At 53.2% G+C, this 20,882-nt stretch overlaps 1 protein-coding gene across 1 annotated transcript; it reads right to left on the bottom strand.

Moving 5' to 3' along the window:
- Positions 1–2,103: 2,103 nt before the first annotated feature.
- On the bottom strand, positions 2,104–20,265 carry ALPL (alkaline phosphatase, biomineralization associated). The gene is made up of 11 exons (XM_056865158.1): positions 20,208–20,265; positions 19,631–19,750; positions 18,871–18,986; positions 15,910–16,084; positions 12,832–13,007; positions 6,840–6,983; positions 4,679–4,748; positions 4,044–4,178; positions 3,612–3,803; positions 2,775–2,894; positions 2,104–2,372 (listed from the first exon to the last, which is right to left on the bottom strand). Exons 1-11 carry the CDS (start codon positions 20,263–20,265, stop codon positions 2,104–2,106), a joined length of 1,575 nt encoding a protein of 524 aa, XP_056721136.1.
- Positions 20,266–20,882: the final 617 nt, after the last annotated feature.

Below are 20,882 nucleotides of genomic sequence, written 5' to 3'. Positions count from 1 at the left end.
TGTTTTCTCCAGGACCGGCAGTTACAGCGCCAAGTGTTCCAAAATAGTTTTTATTTTTAACACCTTTTCTAAAAATATGTGAACAGACAACATAAAATCAATCAATTCAGGGACTCTTTCAGCAACAGCAGCAGCAGCCACCGTGCAATGCCATCCTCTCATCTCAATCGGCACATCCTCTGCTTGGCATCAGGCTCGCACTCCTGGGCTGGCGTGGCTCTTCTCTGCCCAGAGGGCCAGGGGCCCAAAGGCTGCAGTGGGCAGAGGCCCTCAGGCCCTCTGCCTCCCCTCAAGGCCTCGGCCTGCAGAAGGGGCTGGGGACTTCAGGGTGGGGAGGGGTCCTTCCCTACCCCACGTGGGCCCCTCAGCCTCCAGCTTCCGTGAGCAAAAGAGGGCCCTGTGCTTCTGTGAGGGTGTGACGTTGTGTTGTTGCTTTTTAATCTCCCTGAGGTGTCAACAGAGGCCACAGCTCACAGTGGGCTGGTCAGGGAGACTGGAATGGTGTTGAAGGTTGCTGGTGACGTGGTCCTCTCCCGTGGTTCTGAGCTGGTCGACTGGCTTGTCTGAGCCCCCCGGGAGACTCTTTTGCTGGTCTTCCTTCCGCTCCAGTGTGACACCCTTTTGTCTACTCTTCGTTCCCTCTTAAGGCACATTACAATTGGAACAATGTGTTGTCAACTGGAGATGTGAAGAGTTCTGCCAATGTGCACGTGGCTAGTTTAAACCTCTAGGTCTTTTTCAGTTTTGTCATTTGAGCAACTTCTTATTGCATCAGAGAAGAATATGGAGATGAATGGATAACTTGTACAAAGTCTAAATTTAAGTAGGTGTTCTAGGTGAATCAAGAAACAAACATTTTCAAAAGAGATTGCATAGATTAGCTGGCTGACAGAGGGTGCATACAGACATACAGGCCACTTTGTGGTTTTTCCCCCTCCTATGGACGGGGCCTATTTTCCCGTCTCCTTCACAACTCATTTGACAGATATACGCACCAGCAGTTCCTTAGGCTAGTTCTGCTGTCCATCATGTTTCTCCCCCCAAAATTCAGGACAACTTGCCTTTTTATTTCTTCCAAGTGCCAGTTATACATTAAAGCCATCAAATGTTCATGTCTTTCCTTATTTTAACAAAGGGGGAATTTCTCGAAATGCTGCAAAATTGCTCTAGGATATAGGATTCGTGGTAGTACATGAACTAGCCAGTCAGAAATGTGCACAAGCAGAAATTGATTTTCCCTGAGCTTGGTCCTGCAGAGGATTCGGTCTTACAATGTAAGGAGTGTCAGGAATGAATGAATGTGGTGAGTTTGTTCCCAGAATGCAGCAATTCCTGGTTCTATGTATGTCTGTATGCAGCTTTAGGTTCGTTTTGTCCTCATGGTAGTCATTAAATCAAGTGAGCTCCCATTGGCATTGTGAGCAAAAACAACCAACCCAAGAAGGCAAAACTTGGGAGTCATGTTGCAAATTCCTCTGCTATTTTGGGCCAAAGTTCAGGTGCGGGTTTTGAGCTGGTTGCCTGAATGAGATGCTTCTAATTTGCAATATAAATCAGCAACAATGGACTCAGCAAGGAAACGTAGATTGGATTAAGTGTACAGTTGACAGATAACACGTTATCTTTTGGACTGCCTGAGTTTCAGAAGTGCTTGGAGTCAAGGTTAGGTTTTTAAGACAACAGATGGGACATTTCTTGAAGTAAGAAACACTCCGGAAAAGCAGAGAGAAAGACAGGCCAGGCCTCCCCCACCCTTTCAATGGAGCCCTTGTGCTTCTTATCTTCACGCAGGAAATTATATTCAAAAACATCCCTGCGTCAGCAGCTGTTGGCGGCCAGCGCAGATCCTGGCCCCTCCAGTCCCAGGGACCTCCATCACTCAGACCCCCAGACCGTGCGGTCTAGCGCAGAAATTCCCGGCTGCTCCGGCATGGAGTAAATAGTTGCTTTGGAGTGCTCAGCAGACTGTTCCGGGGGGGCTCACCAAAATCAATAGCGGTGGTGGGCTGATGCAGGAAGTCTCAGAGTGGAGCGGAAGCCTGGATCTGTGGCCGTCGGGGCACCTGGGTCAACCAAGGAGGAACTAAACTCTGAGGACCCCTCTCAGAAGACAAGGCTGAGCAGGAGGAAGGAGAAGAGAGTGGAGGTCACGGTGAGCGGTGTTGACAGGCTGTGGGGGGCACCGGATTGGCAGTGGTCTTTGTTTTCGCCGATGCAGGCTGCGTACGCCATCACGTGGGGGATGTAGTTCTGCTCATGGACGCCATGGAGGAGGTGGGCCATGGGGCCTTTGGCAAAGACAGCAACATCCTCGCCACCGTGGGTTTCCTGCCGCAAGGGGACAGCGGACTGCGCCTGATAGTTGGCATGAGCTGCACAGGAAGAGAGAGAGGGAGAGGAGGGAGGGAGGGGGGCAAGTGAGGGGAGCCCCCACTGCAGGACCGGAGCCCCAAGCCCACTTACTTGCGCCACTAAACAGGCGGGCAGCACACAGTGGCCGTGAAATATCTGGCTCCAGTAGGGAGGCCAACCTCCAGGTGGGGGCTGGAGATCTCCCAGTTGACCTCCTCCAGACCACATGGCCCCTACTTTGGAAGGTGGGCTCTGAGGCCTTGTCTCTCACCCTCCTCAGGATCTACCCCCAAATTTCCAGGTATTTCTCAAGCAGAAGTTGGCGACCCTCTCAGCTCCAGGTTTAAAAACCAGCCTCCTAATTCCACACCAAGTGAAATGATGCCACAGACAGAGATCACCTCTGCTGGCCTGGGACTCACCATAGTCCACCAAGGACACATTCTCTCTCTCTCCAGCGACTGTTTTGTACCCAGGCCCGTTTCCGTAAAGGATGGAGGTGAACGGCTTCTTGTCAACATCGCTTTGCATTGGGGCCAGTCCTAGGCCAAGGAAAGAGCACATGCACAGGTCAAGGCCTCACAGAACCAACACACACACACACACACACACCAGCAATGTGTCACAGTGGTTGGGTGACTCCACACCATGGGATCCCTGAGACATCAGCAGTGTCGTCTGGGAGCTAAACAGACTAGGATGAAATCAAGACTAGGTGGACCAACAGGGAAGAAGGAAACTGAGAGAAGGGGACAGGATCCAGGGCAGGGAACGGGCAAACAGAAGGGACTGGGCAATGGAGAGAGGAACCAATGGAAGGAAGCCAACAGGTTCTGGGCTATATGGCGAAGAACACAGCACAACCAAGAAGCTCCCAGTGAACGCTTATCCAGCCTGCTGGCCAGCTCCTCCCATAGGGTTGCCAACCTCCTGCTATTACAACTGATCTCCAGACGATAGGTTTCAGTTCCCCTGGAGAAAATGTCCGCTTTGGCAATTGGCCTTTATGGCATTGAAGTCCCTCCCCATACCCCGCCCTTTCGCAAACCCGGAGCTGGCAACCCTATCCTCCCACGTTCTTTCTCAGGGGATCCCAAGAGGCTGGAGATGCCCACAAGACTGCTGATGGAATGGGGGCCTCCTGGTTTCCATAGAAGTTTTTACAAAACTGAGCACCCAAAAAAGCTATCAGTGTTCAAGTGGCCTTCTGGCGACTGCAGCGTATCACCTTCAAGGTAGCCTGGGTGGGTGAAACATACCAAAAATCGAATTGCCACGGGGCGTGTAGCCCCCAAAAGTGAAGACGTGGGAATGGTCAGCAGTAACCACGGTCAGGGTTTTCTGTGAAGAGGTCATGACATCCGCCAGGCCGATAGCTCGGTCCATCTCCACGGCTTCGTGCAGCGCCTGTTTGGCTTTCCCTTCATGGTGGCCATGGTCAATCCTGCCCCCTGCAAAAGGGGCAGCAGAAGGTCACCCCAGAGACTCCAGGCCAGCCCACCACAGGCCACGCCCCTCCTTCATTCTGCCTCCCTCTCCTGTGACCCCTTTCCGGAGGGGGCCGCCTGCTGAGAGGGGCGCTGCCCTCGCTAGAGTAGCTGCTGGCCTCGGCCTCACTGGTGGTGTGGGGATGCCCGCTCCCCTCTGGTTCTCCGGACTCTCTCGGCACACTCTCCTCCCCCATCTCTCACCTTCCACCAGCAGGAAGAAACCTTGGGGGTTCTTCCGGAGAATTCTGAGGGCCACCTCCACCATTTCCGTCAGGGAAGGGTCCGTCTCATTGTTCCTGTTCAGTTCATACATCAGATCCATTGGCTCAAACAGGCCTACGGAGGAAAACCAGGAAGGAAAGCTACAAGTGAGTTACCGTTCATGGGGCCATTCAAGTCCCAAATTCTACCTTACAATTTCAGGGATGGCCAAGGGGCTTCAGGGAGGCTGTGGAAGCAGGGGGCTCCATCTTTGGTTTCCCCCTGCCCTTCCTCTTGAACCACCATGATACCCAGTACCCATGAGGACTGGGCTGTCCTTCACCATCCTTCAGCTCCATGTTTGTTTGTTTTCTCTCTCTCCGGCCATCCTCTGCCCCTTCTTTCCAGGAGTTGTTCCATAACAAGGATTCCCAGTCTGACTCCTCTCAAAGCACAAAAAAACCCTGATGCCAATACAGAGAAGAGCATCAAATGGTCTCAGAACCATTGGGGAGTCACAGTGTGCTGGTGGGGTTTCTAAGAGATTCTGAGAAAGCTAAATGTCTTGTTACCCCCCCAGAATATGTAGCAGGAACTGCCAAACTCCCAACCTCCACCTCTGGTTGGAGACTCACCCAATAAATAGTCGACCTTGTTCAGATCCAGGGCCCTCAGCTCTGTCCGGTTCCACACATAATGGGCATTCTGCAGAGAAAGGGACAGCATCTCACCATAGCGGAGGAAACGGGAGGCTCTGCATATTTGTCAGCGGCCTCAGTTAACCACATGCACTGAACGTACAGACACAGTTTATTACACATGTCAGAGGTTATTCTAGTTTAACCTCAGACATTTCCTGTGGTGTGTGCCCCTGCAGGTTGTCATAACCAATGGAATCTGAGAGAAGTTTCCACTGGTACCGAATCCTCACTTCAGCCATTCTCTCTGTCCCGAAGAGGGGGAATTTGGGGGCCATACCAGGGGGAGCTGCGTGTTTCAGAACTGCCTTTCCTATGAACAGTGATCAATCAATAGGGGGATTAACTGTCCTGTGGTGGTAAATCCTGAACACAGGGTGGATGATCTTTTGATCCAAGGTGTGGGTTCTCTCCCCTGCTTGTAACAAGAGTTGTGTTAGCTGTTCTGACAGATGGGTCTACACGGGAAGTGAATGAAGGCTAGGTTTGTCAGCATTCCCTGGGATTCTCCTTGCGATTCTGCAGCGTTTGGCTTCAACTGGGTAGACCTGGGTGCTCAAATCTCTGCTCAGCACTTTGGAATGACAGGTGCGTCCTCTTTGAGCTTCACTTCCTCTGCTGCAAAACCTGGATATCAGCAACAGTATCTTGCAGTGCTTTTTGGAGAATAAGTGATCCAGAGTGCTAAAATATTCCACAGCAATTATTAAAAGAGATAAGGATGAGAAAACTCTTGCATAAGGGCCCCTTCCTACTGTATCCTGGGTAATGGGCCTCCTTTCCTGCTCTTCACGGGAGAGCATTCAAGAAACCTATGGTCAGAGATTTTGGGGCACTCTGAAAGTTCCAAAATCATGAGCCTCTAATGAAAACAGCTTCTGCATCCAGATGGTCTCCATAGGATGCCTCCTACAGGACATATCCAAAGCTCAGTAATTCCTTTAGTAACTCTGCCTGGGGGTCCACATACGGCTTTTCTTCTGCAGTCAATTACAAACTTAACTCCAGAGCCAAGAGACAGGAAGCACCCTGGAAGCCCTTCCCCAACCCCCTTGCCCCATCTCCATTACCCTTCTCCAACCAACAGTCAAACTCTGGTGGAAATGGAATGGAGCCTGTTGGGGGCGTTGGAGTGGGTGGGCCTTTTAAAACTGAGCAGACAGATAGGTGATGGAAAGCAAAAGACAGGCTTCTCGTTGCCAGAGAGCATGTTTCAAGCCAGTGCTTTTGCTGGGTGGCTCTGCTCAAAGGTTGTACGTCTTCGGTCAGCCCAGCAGCTAAAGGGTTTGGCAGCAAAGCGCATGGAGAGGGAGGAAGAATGTCTCTGTGGATCATTAAGCATCTGCCCCTCTTCCATCCCATAGTGGAGAGGAGGAGGAGGAAGAGGAAGAAGAAGAAGAGTTGGTTTTTATATGCCGACTTCCTCTACCACTTAAGGAAGACTCAAACCGGCTTACAATCACCTTCCGTTCCCTCCCCACAACAGACACCCTGTGAGGTAGGTGGGGCTGAGAGAGCTCTAAGAGAGCTGTGACTAGCCCAAGGTCACCCAACTGGCTTCGTGTGTAGGAGCAGGGAAACAAATCCAGTTCACCAGATTAGCCTCTGCCACTCATGTGGAGGAGTGGGGGAATCAAACCCGGTTCTCCAGATCAGAGTCCACCGCTCCAAACCACCGCTCTTAACCACTACACCGCGCTGGTGTACAACCCCCACCTCCACATTCCTGGATAGATGCCTCCAGGGATTCGCATGATTCGTGTTCTCATGCCAAGGCAAAGCCCCCCTGAAGAGATGCGAAGGGCTCAGCCCCCTAATGGGAGCAAAAACGCCACACAGAAGCACAATTAACACAACACGGCATCGGCTGGGAACCTGGTAGTGTCAACTTCCTCTAGTGAAATACTACAATCAAGATCTATTGTGAGTGCACACCATTGTACGGAATGGCTTCAATTCCATGGAAGAGTTCTGTGGACTCTGGGGGTCTGACCTGAGGCCTTGCATACATGTGGTGAGCTTGTGGTCTAACGCTGAGCTGGGTCCCCAGCAATAAGGACAAGCCGCCTTCCTCTTAATAACCCAGTACCACGCGTACCTTGTCTTTAGGCTTCTGCTCCTTCCAGACATCAATAAGGTTTCTGTTGTCCAGCCGAGTCCCCCGATACTTGTCCTCATTTGGATACTCCACATCACTGGTGTTCTTGGGAAACATGTACTTCCGTCCTCCACCCATAATCACCTGAGCAGAACACAGAGGAAAAGGCATGGAACACCAACCGCTGGACATTACAGAAGCCCAGATGTTGGAGATGTTTGGGGAAGCCTGAGACAGAACGGTGTGGAACACAGCCTAACATTTCTGTTTATTGTGGGCAGTTTGGGCCACTCTGTGCCAAATAAAGGGTTGCCAAGATGGGAAGGGCTGAGGCTACAGAACTCTTTTTGTGTGATCTGGCTGCCTCTACAGTATGTATTAACTGTGCGCTTTGGGTGCAGTTTTCTTTATTGAGCTTCTTTTAGCTGCTGTGTGCATTACCCCCACCATTTATTGCCAACTACATCTTATTGTTGTGATATTTTATGTCAGGAGGTGTGCCACTGTGTGTTATTGTACTCTGGACAAGTTTCCAATTGACAAAGGTGTCAGACAAGGATGTACTTTATCTCCCTATCTCTTCAATCTAAATGCAGAACATATCATAGGGAAAGCTGGATTAGATTTAGATGAAAGGGGAGTGAAAATTGATGCAAGGAGCATTAACAATTTGAGATAGGCGGATGGCACCACATTAGCGGCAGAAAATAGTGAAGATTTGGAATGGCTACTGCTGAAGATTAAAGCAGAAAGTGCCAAAGCTGAACATCAAGAAGACAAAAGTAATGATTACTGAGGAGTTACACAACTTTAAGGCTAACAATGAAGAAACTGAAATTGTTAAAAGATTTTCTGTTCCTTGACTGCAGCTTAGAAACCAGAAGGAGATTGAGACTGGGAAGGGCAGCCATGAAGGACATAGAAAAGATCCTTAAGTGTATGGATGTGTTGCTAACAACCAAGATCAAAATAATTAATACTATGGCATTCCCCATCACTATGTATCAGTGTGAAAGTTGGCCAATGAAAGAAAGCTGACAGGAAGAAAGCGGACTCCTTTGAAATGTGCTGTTGGAGGAGAGTTTTACAGATACCATGGGCTGCCAAAAAGATAAATAAGTGGATTCTAGAACAAATCAAGCCTGCACTCTCCCTACAAGCTAAAATGACCAAACTGTGGCTATCGTACTTTGGTTACGTTATGAGAAGACACAAGACTTTTCTATAGCGACGGATTTAAAAAAACAGGCCCAAACAGGCCCATCTGGAGACCTCCCCACCTCTTATTAAACCCTGTTGGCACTTTAACAAAGAGTTTCTGAGCACCGATCTGCTGGCCTTTGTCTTGCAACCATTTCCCTCGAACGTGGGGCATCCCAGACTAAAAGGGCACTGATTGCCTCTGAGGCCGTTCCTCTCCGGAGTCTCATTGCAATAATTTCCTCATGTCAGCTCTTAGACAGCACTCTCGTCAGGACAGGGAAGAGATTGTATGTGTGTGTGTGCGCATGTGTGTGATATATAAATCTATAGAACTGATTAATTTTGTGACAAGATTTTGGGGGACATTCTCATTTTGCCTCTGTTTGCAATTCAGTGATCCTCCCAGATTGGTACTTGCACCAACCACTCAAATTCCTAGTAGAAATTGAGTCTCCCCCACCCCCCACCCCCCACCCCAGACACCCTCCTTGGAGCAGAGGAGGGGGCCGAGAGGTCTGGAGGCAGCCGCAGCGTACCCAGCAGCCGCCTCCCCCTGGAGGAAGGGGGAGTGCTGCAGACGAGCCCCCCCCCCCCCGCTGTCTTGCAGCCCCTCCTGCGATGGCTGCTTGGACTGGCATTCCTCTGGGCTTGCGCTTCAAACAGCCTGAGACAGAAAGCGTATTTATTTGCCCACAATTACTTCTAGCTGGCTCTGCCGTCCCGCTCATGGATTTCGTGTCTGCTTAGAAGGTGAATCATAAATGCAGTGGCAGGAGAAAAAATAATAATTACATACCAACAAATCTCTGTGAAATAGAATTGGCTTGCCCAGCATGTAATTATCTCCAACCCAGGAACAAAGTTAAAATTATAAAAAAATGGGCCTATTAAGCTGCTTAAATAGCAGATTCAGCCGTTTTAGCTTCGGGGCTATTTTGAAACCCAGAGGTGTATTTATTTATTTATAGCGGGGGAAGCATGGTGCCCGCGTCTGCCAGCTTAGGCCAGTGATGAAAGGGGCTGGGGGCCCTGACCCCCTGCCCTCAAACCCCACTGTGGCTGCTGCCACACCCTCTCCCGGCATCAGCTGCCCCTCCCATTCCAGGCACTGCTTGGGCAGCATGCCGTGCTCCTGCCGGCACCCACAGGCCGCGGGACTCTGAGGCCACGCGCAGCTTTGCCAGACCGTGGTGGTGGGATCTGAGCATCTGTGGCTCCGCCGTCCTTCCCTTTTTGCTCCCTCTCTGGCCCTGATCCCCTGCCTCTACTGTGGAATCTCACATTTGCTCTAATTTCTTGCTCCCCCGCCCCGCCCCAGCTCCCAGCTCCCAGCCTGAGGGAATCTGGCCCTTTTATAACCTGCAGGGGAAGAGCGGTCTCTTCAAACTCTAATTCAGTCACAAGACTGTGGGATGGGGGGGTGGGAGGCCAAACCACAGTGGCCACTGGAAGTCGCTCCATCCTCGCTTGCGAGAGAAGCGGCTCCTGGCCTCGTCTGAGCTTCTTGCACAAAGAAACGGCAGAGTGCACCGCTGAGCTCAGGGGGAGCCACAGCTTTCTCCAACCTGGTGTGTGTGTGTGTGTGTGTGTATTTTTTCCCCCATATTCATTAGGCCAAAGTCCCCTAGGAGTGCAGGGGGGAAATCTGAAAATGCCACCAGCTTCCTGACCGGAAGCTGCCTGAGTCAGCTTGCTGCTTGTGTGGGCCCTTTCCGAGGCCAAAAGGAGCCGAAGAGCCTTGGCACAGCGGCTCTTGCAGTCTGGATAAAAACCATCCCGAGAGGTCTCCGTTCCAGGCCCCGTGAGCCTCCTCTGGCTCACCCATGCAAAGGTTTCCTCCACTCCTGATGTAGCCATTTTGCACATGGCTTGTTCATTTAGTTGAAAGTGAACCGTCTGTTTTAAGGTCATAAAACAACGGCATATTAAAAACATCATTTCCACCACCAGCAGTAACAATGGGAGCACAGAACAGTTTTCCTGGGGACCAGGATGCCAAGCGGGCAGAACTGCTGTTTGAAGAATTGCGCATAAGGACATGGTTGCCGCTGGCCACGGCTGGCCACTGGCCACGTTTTTTCTTTCAAAATGGCCCACCTGACTTGGAAGGCTGGGTCAGTCTGGAGCACCGGTCGATGCAGCAGACGTCCTTGAGCAGCCGGGCACAAAGGGTCAGCAGAGGGTGCCGTTTCCTCTGCATGACCGCCAGACAAAAGGCGTGGAGTGTACCTTTTGAAAACTGGAGCTAGCTGATGTCAATGCCCTGCGGGCAGACGCAGAGGATGTGTTGTGTTCCAGTGGCCCAGATAAAAGATTAATGTGCGCGCGTGCACACACACACACTCGGTGTTTGTCCCACCCCCCTTCATCCTGTCCCTGGAACGCATCTGCCAGAATGGGCAAAGCCTGCCCGTGGCCTTTGTGAATGCCCGCTTCCTACCATAGTCATGACTGCCTGGTGCTGGAGCGCGTCTGCTCCTGCCAGATTTGCGCAATGGGGCCCTCGCCTCCTATTCAGAGTGTCTAATGACTGCGGTCAAAAACAGCCATGAGAGGAAATCTGAGGGGTGATAAAATGGCTGTGGCAGTCTGGCCACATTTCCAAAGAGGAAATGGCTCGGGAAGCTGTGAGGTACCCGCCTAGAGAATAGGAAGGCCCTGGCAGGTTGGCTCTTGGGATGCCATGGCCAGAATCCACCTGGGGTGGGGTGGGGGGCATCTTGACCCCCTCCTGTAGTTCTCAGAAGAGCGGGTTCTCACTGACCAAATGCCCTTCTGTAGTTCTAGAGACTGATGGGACCAACCCAAGCCAGCCGTGGGAATCCTCCAAAATTGTAAGACTGGATTAAAGAGCAGCATTGTTTTAAAACAATGTGGGTGTTGTGGTTTTTCTGCTCTTCAGCCGTAAGGGCTAAACAGCTTTCTTTTTCAAAATAAAATGGGGGGGGGCACCCAATTCCTCTGTGCATCTGAAAGTTTTAGTGCGCGTCAAGAGGGCGGACGAGTGACTCACAGAGGATTCACGTACAACTCTGGAAACATTGTAAGGCACAAGAACATAAACTATTTGTTTTGCTAAGTAAACTTGCAACTCTTAGGACAAAACAAAATTGCAACGCAAGCCCGGACAGGGTCAGAGATGAGGGAACACCCAGGCCGGCTCAAGGAAACCAGCGATGCTTCTGAGAAAGGGGCTCTTCGCGGCCTTAGGGGGAGGCTGGTGCCTCCCTCTCACTGACCGGCATCTCTGTTAGCCTAATGTTGCTGCATAGATGGCGCTTCTCCTCTGTGGAAATTGCACATTACCAAGTCCCCAGGAATTAGAGAAATAATAATAATAATAATAATAATAATAATAATAATAATAATAATTCTGCGGTCACTTGCAAGCACAACTGTATCCTGGAGGGTGGGGAAGGAGACCTGCTGCTTGTTCTGATCCATCAGCTGGACTCATGTCACCCTGCTTCTTGCTGGCGGGTCAAATGCCGAGGGCAGCTGTCTTGAGAGAAAGGCCCTGCCCTTCAACCTCAACGCCAGAGGCGATTAAGGCCTTGTGCCGTGAGTGGCCGGCTCAGGGCCCCTGATGCTCCTGCTCATCTTGAGATACACCAAAGCCAATCCAGGGGCTCCTCCCGCATCCCTTGAAAGTACCCTCACTCTGCCAGGCTACGTTTTCCTTTCTGGAATAAACTTTGGCTCCTGAAGTTGGGCCCTCTGGAAGGTGCCGGGGCTGGGCGGGGGGGGGGGGGGGAGAACACTCTGTACACTGCGCTCAGCTAGTCCGAGGAAGAGCATCTGTGGGTGGGTGGGGGGATACATGTGACGCACAAAGAATATAATACCAGCAGGTGAGGTTAGTGGCGCGAGTTGTGGGCCATGAAGCTCACTACATGACTTTGAGCTGGCTGTACTCTCTAGCACAACCCATTACAAAGCTGTGGTGAGGACACCCCGGGGAGGTGAAACGGCAGACCCTGAACTTCCCGGAGGAAGGGTGGCAGAACAACATCATCATGGTTCACTGAGTACTTGTGGTGGGCAGAAACGAGAAGCTCTGCTCTGATTAGGAAGAGTGGGATGAAAGGGCCCTGGAGAACCAGGACTGGCTAGGACGGTGAGCACCTGTGCCCCACTCAGATGCCTCTTCAACAGCTGAAGGGGAACAAAAACCCAAGGGATAGAGAAATACGAATTCTTCCCGTTTCAGAGGGCGGGCAGCCATGTTGGTTTGCAGCAATAGAGCCAGGTTCGAGTCTGGTAGCATCTTAAAGACCAACAAAATTTGGAGGAGGGGGGGCCTGAGCTTCCCACAGTCAAAGCTGACGAAGGGCACTCTGGCTCCCGAAAGCTTGTGCCTTGAAAATCTTGATGGTCTCTGAGGTGCTCATGGACTCAAGTCAAATTCTTACTAGCAGCTGGAGGAAGCTCTTCCGCCCCACACCACAGCCCCTCGCCCCTGAGTGGTGCTCTGACAGCCGAATCGCAACAACCGCTCACGCTTCACATGCACAGAAGGGTCCAGTTCAATCCCCACCCCTTAAAAAGCACCTTGGGCGCCAGGGCTGGAAACGACGCCTCTCTGCCTGAGGCCCTGGAGATCCACTGCCTTTCAGAGAAGAAAGCACAGAGCATAGATGGACCCAGGAGCTGGCCCAGAAGAATGCAGCTTTAGATGTCAGTGTGCACGCACTGCTCCGCGCACACCTCAACACGAGTAACCTACCCGCCTACCTGCCTTCCGTCGATTCCACCTCTCACTTGCTTGGCTGCCCTTGCAGGCCCTTACCTCAATGTTTGGGATGTTTTCAAACAGCTGGTGAGCGATGTCTTTGCAGCCCTGCCGAATGGCTTCGAGGGGCATCTCGTTATCAGAATACCAGTCCCGGTCAGCAGAATGCGCGTAGGCAGCACTCGGTGTGGCGTGGTTGACCCGTGTGGTGGTGACAATGCCCACAGATTTGCCTGAAACCAGAGAGGGGAAGGGCCGGCGCCATCAGGGCAAGCAAGGGGGAGATTTCTTGGCTCCAGATGGGAGAGTCAGTGGTGGTCTCTGACGGGGGGGGGGGATTTGGGCCCGGTCTCTGAAAGGAGAGGAGCACTTCTGGGCCAGCAACCACAAGCCTCTTGCTTCCCAGCACAATGGCCTCTCATATCTTGGACAACCACAGTGCGTTGTGTTTGTGTGGGGGGGGGGGCTGGTTACTCACTCATTACTGTGCCTTTCCAAAAGGCCACCGACCTGGCAGGTTAAATATTGTCCTACTCTGAAAAATCATTTTGCTGTGCGTCAGTTTGGGCCGAGGGCTGCTCCCCACCCCTCCAGAACAAAAAGCGTTCTACCCCTGCAGGGGACCCCCTTTCCCTCCCCACACTTCCTTTCCCTCTCCCTTTCTGTCTGCATCGGCCCAGTGGGGTGCCGAGGGTAAAACAGAGGTCTTTGTAACTGGAGCTGGGGCAGGTTTTTCAAGGGGGAATCCAGGAGTTTATTTTTATTCCTGGGTCAACTGAGCCATAGAAAGAAACTGCTGTCGGGCTGGCTAGGCCGTTCCAAGTTTGGGCACCTGGAAATGTCGCCCTTTGATCTGAATTTATCCAGCTCTTCCAGAGTGCGGAACCACCACCAAGACCACTGGCAAAAGCCGGGCAGCAGCTAGAAAGGCAGAGACTCAGCGATGGAGGTCTGCCTCCGCGTCGCCTCCCATCCTCAGGTTTGACTGGCTCCAGGGGCTCTGCCACATCGGTCCTACACAGAATGCTCTTTAAAAAGCACCATTTTCATGGCATTTTCCACTGGTTTATTTGTTTTAAAATAAACAGAAGTATCCAAGGTTGTGATTTCCACTACAGTAATGAAGCAGACAAGTTCAGAGACTGATACCATGCGTGGCTTCCCATTTTACGGCAACAGTGAGGTTGCAGACAAACACAGCATCCTTTTAAATAAAAAGGAAACTTCTTCAGGTCATAGGGAAACAATTATTGTAAGAGAAGTCCAGCTTTACAACGATTAGCAAAAGTTTGGCAATATTTTTTTCAGATTATTTGAGAAATAAATACCCCAGGAGTAGGGGTTTGTGGGTTGCCTGCAAAAGGGAAATACATCTCAAGGACCTTTGCATTACATGCCCAGATGTCCCCGTGTCTCTTTGCTCTCTCTCCCCAAGCCAACCCACACACTTGTCCTCAGCCTTTATACAGAGTAACTTGTCTCATAATGCACTGCAAAATATGGGCCACGTTAAGAGTCTCTTGCCTGGACACACCACACCAACTGTTCTCAAGTCCAAATGGGTCCTGACCCCTGGTCGGGTGGTTACAATACACGGCTCTTTTTGTGTGCAGGCTTCCAGGTTCCTGTGATCAGTTACTAAGTGAAGTTTTAAGAGGACATTTGGCAAACGGCCTCGCTGGTTAAGCACTTCTGCTCTCTGAGTCGCCTCTGCATTTTTTTTCTTGGGGGGGGGGTCACTTCAGGCAGAATCTGTTATCTGCCTCTTAATGATTATACTTGCCGGGGGCCCAGAATCTCTCCTGTTTTCCTAGTACAATGAGAACAAACCACCTTTCCTCTCAGGCCATCTGATAATCAGGATAGGAGCCAGGAGCAACTGTGCCCTTCCCCCACCCCAAGCTCCTGTGCTCCAAGAGCAGAAGAGGTTTCTGCCCAGTGTTTAAAAGCCCAAGGAGGGGAGGCCAGGAGGGGCCCCCCCACCCCAGCATGTCTGGGCCATGATCACCGATGGCTCAGGAGAAGCCACACAGGTCTTTGCCAAGCAAACACGCTTTTATCGCTCAGCATTCACATTCTGGGGAATGCCCCGATCTCTGAATTGCATCCCGCAATTTCATCTTGTAACCACCGGCACTGAGCACACTGTGCATTACTGAGGGACAGGCTCCACCTGCCACATTGCGGCTCATGAAATGACCCTCGCTGGGCAGAAGCACAACCTCCGGCCCCACCCCTTTCACTCGCTTCCCCTCTGCTTTCTAGGGAGCAGGTGGGCCCAGCAGAATGGGCGGGCCGCACAGGCTGTGCTTCCTGACATGCTTCCCCGAAGGGAAAGATGCGCACATAAGACATGGCTGCTGGAGGCCCAGTTTCTCCACACATCGAAAGAATGCGCTCCCATTCTCTTCTGCCCGGCCCTCTGACATGGAACTTAGGATCATAGAATCAGAGTTGGAAGGGATCATCAGGGTCATCTAGTCCAACCCCCTGCACAATGCAGGAAACTCACAACGACCTCCCCCACTCACACACCCAGTGAGCCCTACTCCATGCCCAGAAGATGGCCGAGATGCCCTCCCTCTCGTGATCTGCCTAAGGTCATAGAATCAGCATTGCTGACAGATGGCCATCTAGACTCTGCTTGACAACCTCCAGGGAAGGAGAGCTCACCACCTCCCGAGTAAGCCTGCCCCACTGAGGAACCGCTCTAACTGTTAGAAAATTCTTCCTAATGTCTAGATGGAAACTTGCTGGGGGGGTGGGGGCATCACAAATTCCCAGGCACTTCTTCCCTGACAGTTTGCAGGGACCCATCACTTAACAAATCCCAAAAGACAAGATTTAATTGTCAGCTCCAGAGCCAGCCAACCAATCAGGAAGCACCGCAGGAAGGCAGACTCAGGTCAGCAGGTCTTTGCCTCGGGATCTTCTGTGAACTGCTGAGCTTTGGTGATGCCTTCTGGGCCCCATAAGGAGGAGCAGGCAGGTCCAGGTGACAAAGAATGAACAAGAGAAACACGGGAAGCCCTGCATCGTAGCTGCCATTTGTACAAACCTCCCGCTGGGCACCCAGTCGGGAATGAGAGCGGGAGCTGGGCCAGGCCCTGCGGCAGTGCCCCAGCGCCCACCCACCTGCTTCCTTCGCCCACTTGAGGATGGAGGTCACTTCGTTGCCTGCCGTGGTGTTGCACTGGGATCGGGTCACGGCTGCGCTGACTCCCACGGTCCCCTCATTGGCCTTCACCCCACACAGGTAAGCCGTGGCAGTGCCAGCGCTGTCGGGGACTTGCGCGTTGGTATTGTATGTCTGTGGGAGAGAATGCCAAGATGTTCTTGTGCGAAGTTGTGGGGCTTCCTGGGAACAGGCCGAGGAATCGAGATGGCCGACGTGCAGCCTGGGCCGAATCTGCCCCCATCTAGAACGTTCCCCTGTTCGGACTTTCAGCTGTGATGGGGCAGAACCCCCAGGACAGACAGCAGCAGGCGGCGATGCGACAGGAGGCGGTTTGGACTCCTCCCTGCCCTCCCTCAAGAGCAAACGCTGTTCTGGAGGGGTCCCACGGGAAAGAGAGCCTGGCTGCTCGGTGGCTGGTCAGGGCCTGGCTGGGAGGCCCCCTGCCACGGACCCCGCCTTCACTTCCACGATGGGAAAGAGGCAGGAGGAAGATCCTGAGCGCAGACCCCCATTTGCAGCGCTCAGCGTGGTGGTGCCAAAGGAGATCTCAGCTGTGACTAGAAGCATGAACCCGTCTGTGAATGCTCCTCGGACCATCTGAAGACCGTTTGCTGAGCTGGAGCAATTGATTCACATGGATCAAGGCCTGCTCGGAAGACATCAGCGAGGATCTGTCTCCACCCGCAGAGACTTCTGCCTGAGCGGTCAACCACAAAGACCCTGAAGTCAGAGCAGGCAGAACTGAAGGGGGAAGGTCAGGCAAGGAGCTGTCAAAGTGGGGGGCTCGTACGTTCCTTCCAGACCCACCATCTTTATGCATTTATTTTATTTACAGCATTTATAGGCTGCTGTCTTTTTTAAAAGAGAGAGAGAGAGACTCCAGGAAGATAATCCTACCTGCCCTTGCTAGTCTCTGGCATTTTCTTCCATCTTGGTTTAAGGCCTTTCCTCAGGAAAGGAGAGTGGCAGAGAGGTGCCCCCACATGGCTCCTGGCCCTGGGTGCCCGCAAGGCAGCACCTGGGCCGACCTCTCCCTGCCCCAAAACGAAGCCCTATTTTTCCTTCCTGGAGCTTGCATAAGTAACTAGCACAACCACAACATGAGACAAGACTGTTTGGTAGGAGGAAAAAGAAAAGAAAGCTGTCAAGAGTGTCATCCAGTGATTGTTAATCCGCACCCTGGCCCAACCCAGTTGGAAATGTCCCCAGACAAATTAAAAATACTCGGCCAGTTGAACAGCCCAGGCTGTGGTAGCAAAGTCCTGGCAGGTGAGCACACTGAACCGGCCACTCCTGGCTCCCCATCTGCCAAGAACCTCAGGGGTCTCCATAAGAAGGCCAAGAGCTGCAAAGGGAATTTTGTTGCCCTGAGACAAGATTTAGACATTTCTCCCTGTGCAAAGCAGGCTGTGGATAACTCAGTCGGATGCATTTTTACTCCACCCTTACAGACCTTACAGCGGCCTACTTTGGTTTCCCCTCCTCCATTTTATCCTCACAACTACCCTGTAAAGGTTTGCTAGGCTGAGAGAGAGGGGGAGAGAGTGGCCCAAGACCCCCAAGTCCTAGAGAGGCACTAACCACCACACCTCACTGAACAGAAGAGTGCCCTGACCAAAAGGGCTTAATTAGATGGAGCTTAGTAATCTTCCCAAAAAGATAACCTGACATGCTGGAAGCTAATAAAGCAGTGGTGAGTAAAAAGAATGGGCACTGAGGAGTGATATCTGGTCTCTTGGCATGCCGGGATGGAAGGTTCAGCACAGGAGACCCGGGTCATGAGGAAACAAAACAAATGTTTTCTCCTCTGAGGCCTGTGGAATTCATTGCCACGGGGTGCCGCGGTGGCCAGTGGCATCAGGGCTGTGTGATAAGACAGAGGGCTGGAGGAGAGGCCCTTCTCGCGCTGCCAGCATCGAGAGCTTGGGGGAGTTTCCAGGCCTAGAGGCAGTTAGCCGTTGAGTGTCCCCTGCTGGAGTAAGGCCAGGCTCCCTGGGACGGCTGTCCCCCACCCCTCCCCGTCACGCTGGGCAGTGGCTGCTCTGCAATGGCAGGAACCGGGGCAAAGGCGGTGCATTTCCTCCTCTCCCAGTTTCCACTGCTTGGGGCCAAGTTCATCCATTTGCTCCCAGAAACCATCTCCGTTTACGAGCAGCCTGGTGGGCTTCTTTCCCTGGTTATCGCGGAGGGGGGGGGTTGTATAAATACTCCACAAGAGCTTAAGAAGAACGCCAGCAGAGCTTTGCTCCGCACAACGGAGGAGGATTCCCTGTAACTGGTTCCAAAGGGAGGGGTTGCCGTGCCAGAAATGACATGCTTGGACAGACCTGTTATCCCAGAGCCGCCCAAGGGAGTTGGTGCGCCGGGTCTGAGTAAGCCCAGGGCATTGGGGGGGGGGCGTGGCACTCCACGTGGAAGGGAATGGATGGCGGCACAGCCTTCCTAGGCCGTTGCCACCAGGCTGGGGACTGTGGGAATGGAGCGGAGCCTGCAGGTCTCTCCCCTGTCGGCTTTCTTGCCGGTGGGCCATGATCCGGAGCTGGCCGGCCTGTGGCTCCCTTGCCAAGAGCTGTCCAGGGCCTCCCCCTGCTTCACACTCCGCCTTTTTTCTTGGCTCAAAGGCCCATCAGGCCCAACAGTCTGTTCACACAGTGGCCCACCAGGTGCCTCCAGGAAGCCCACAAACAAGACGGCAGCAGCAGCAGCAGCATCCTGCCTGAGTCCCACAGCACCTGGTAGAATATCCTAAACGGGCCCTCCTTGGTCTGATGAAGAATAGCTGCTCTTGGGTTCTTTTCATCATGTGGTAAACAGAGGGTGCTGGGTTCCAATCCTGACCTGGCTGTCCTGTGGTTCACAGCCACCTGTGGAGGGAAAGCCACCATCCCCCAGCAAACACCCCAGAAACGCCTCCTTACCTTGGACAAGGCGACGAAGGGGAAGCGGTCCATCTCCAGCACCATCTCTTCCCCCTTCATGCGCTGCAGCTGCCCCTTCAGGATACGCGCCGCAGTCACCGTGGAGACCCCCATGCCTGCAGCAGGGAGAGATCCCCCCCTCAGTGCCTGGGGGGAGCTAGGCACCTCCCTTGGGGCAAGAGGGCACCCACAGACACTACTCGCACCCAGGCCGAAGAGAACACGCCAGGAGTTTGGCCCTGCCCTCGCCAGGGGACCTGCCCCGCAGACTGACCTGCCCCACCGAGGAGCCACACAGTCCCCCACAGGGGGCAAGAGGTGACCCACAAGCCCCGGACCCGAGGGGGGGGGCTGCTTCTCCAGCTACTCACTCCTTGGTTGGATGAAGCAGGAAGAGGCCTGAGGAGATGGGGGGCAGACAGGAGCCAACCCTTCCCACTCCCTCTTCTCCTCTGCTATTTGCATGGAACTGATCAGGGAGGAGGGCAGAAGCCCCGCCCAGAGCTGCCAGGTCCCCCCTGGCCACCAGCAGGGGAAGGGGGGCAGATCCAGGTTGGGAAACTCCTGGAGATTTGGGGGTGGAGCCTGGGGAGGGCAGGGACCTCAGTGGGGGACGGTGCCACAGAGCCCGCCCTCCAGAGCATCTGTGGTCTCCACGGAGACCCCTCTCTGTAGTCTGGCCGCCGCGGCCCCTGGGCCCGCCCCCCTGCACAGGGCACCCCCTGGCTGTTTGCAGGACGGAGCCCCGCCCGGCCCTCACCGTCACCGAGGAAGAGGATGACATTCTTGGCCACGTTGGTGTTGAGTTGCTGCAGCCCCAGGGCCCTCTGCAGCGTTTCTTGGGCCTGCTGCCTCCAGAACTGGGGGTTCTTCTCCTTTTCTAGAATGGGGACAACAGAAGGAGGAAGACGGAGAAGACCCAGCCCCCTCCCACTGGCTTCACGAGCACCCTCTGGGGGGGGGGAATCCTCAAGAAAGGAGCTGCTCTTTGTGAGAGCTTCTGCCGAGTCCTGCCGTCTCTCAGTCAGATCTGGCCCAGTTCTGCTGGTAGCTCTCCAGGCTAGAGGAAGGTCTTTGCCCAGTGCCCACTGACTGCCTTCTCTTGAGATGCCGCCAGGCTTGAGGCTGAGACTCTTGGCATGCCAAGCAGATCCTCTGCCACTGAGCTGTGGCCCTTCCCTCCCAACAAGGACGTCCTGCTGACCTTCTGTGATGTCACGGCTACATAGCCAATGACTGCAGTGGGAGCCAGCAGGCCAGGACTCCCTCTGGCACCCGCACCGGCCTGCGTACAGCCTGTTTCTCCAGCCAACGTATGTTTGTCCAAAGTCACTTACCTGGCACCAAGGAGGACAGGCAAACGTCAGCCAGAACGGCAAAGAGCAGCGTTTTCATAGTGATGCCTCCAGGAAGCGGGGGGGGGGGGTGGTCAGCAAAGGCTGTGACGGGACAAAGAACAAGTCCGCCTTCAGAAACTTTCAGCCCTGCAAAAGAGAGCAAAGCATGTCGGCTGCCCCAACACGGAGAAGGAGAAGGAGAGGAAAAGTTAGTTTTTATACCCCGCCTTTTCTCTACCTTTAAGGGAGTCTCAAAGTGGCTTACAATTGCCTTCCCCCCCCAACAGACACCTTGTGAGGCAGGTGAGGCTGAGAGAGTTCTGAGAGAGCTGTGACTGGCTCATGGTCACCCAGCACACTTCATGTGGAAGAGTGGGGAATCGAACCCGGGTCACCAGATTAGAGCCTGCCGCTCTTAACCACTACACCCCTTTCCCTGGCTCTTACTCTCCAGTGTTCAGTGATACACCTGGGCCATGTCTACTCCGCACTTTTAAAAAGAGTGTCTGGATCTGGGAAAGTGATTCTTCAGTCCTGGAAATAAAGAGGAGCCGCTGAGGCCCTGACCCCCCCCTCCCCCCCGGCGTCCTCAAGAGCCTCCCCTCAGCACCTGAGATTTCACAAGGCATGTTTCCTAGTGCTGTGAAAGCGGAGAGTCTCTGGCTGGTGGCTTTG

This window comes from Euleptes europaea, chromosome 19, assembly GCF_029931775.1.
Source record: "Euleptes europaea isolate rEulEur1 chromosome 19, rEulEur1.hap1, whole genome shotgun sequence".
NCBI lineage: Eukaryota > Metazoa > Chordata > Lepidosauria > Squamata > Sphaerodactylidae > Euleptes > Euleptes europaea.
The sequence above is the reverse complement of the archived record's forward strand: the minus strand, read 5'-3'. Positions and strand labels throughout refer to the sequence as shown.

Coding starts and splice junctions, on each gene's coding strand:
- ALPL (XM_056865158.1), bottom strand. CDS start 20,265: ATGAAAACGCTGCTCTTTGCCGTTCTGGCTGACGTTTGCCTGTCCTCC. Junction 18,987..19,630: donor CATCCTCTTCCTCGGTGACG/GTGAGGGCCGGG, acceptor TCCCTGCTGCAG/GCATGGGGGTCTCCACGGTG. Junction 16,085..18,870: donor CCTTCGTCGCCTTGTCCAAG/GTAAGGAGGCGT, acceptor TCTCTCCCACAG/ACATACAATACCAACGCGCA.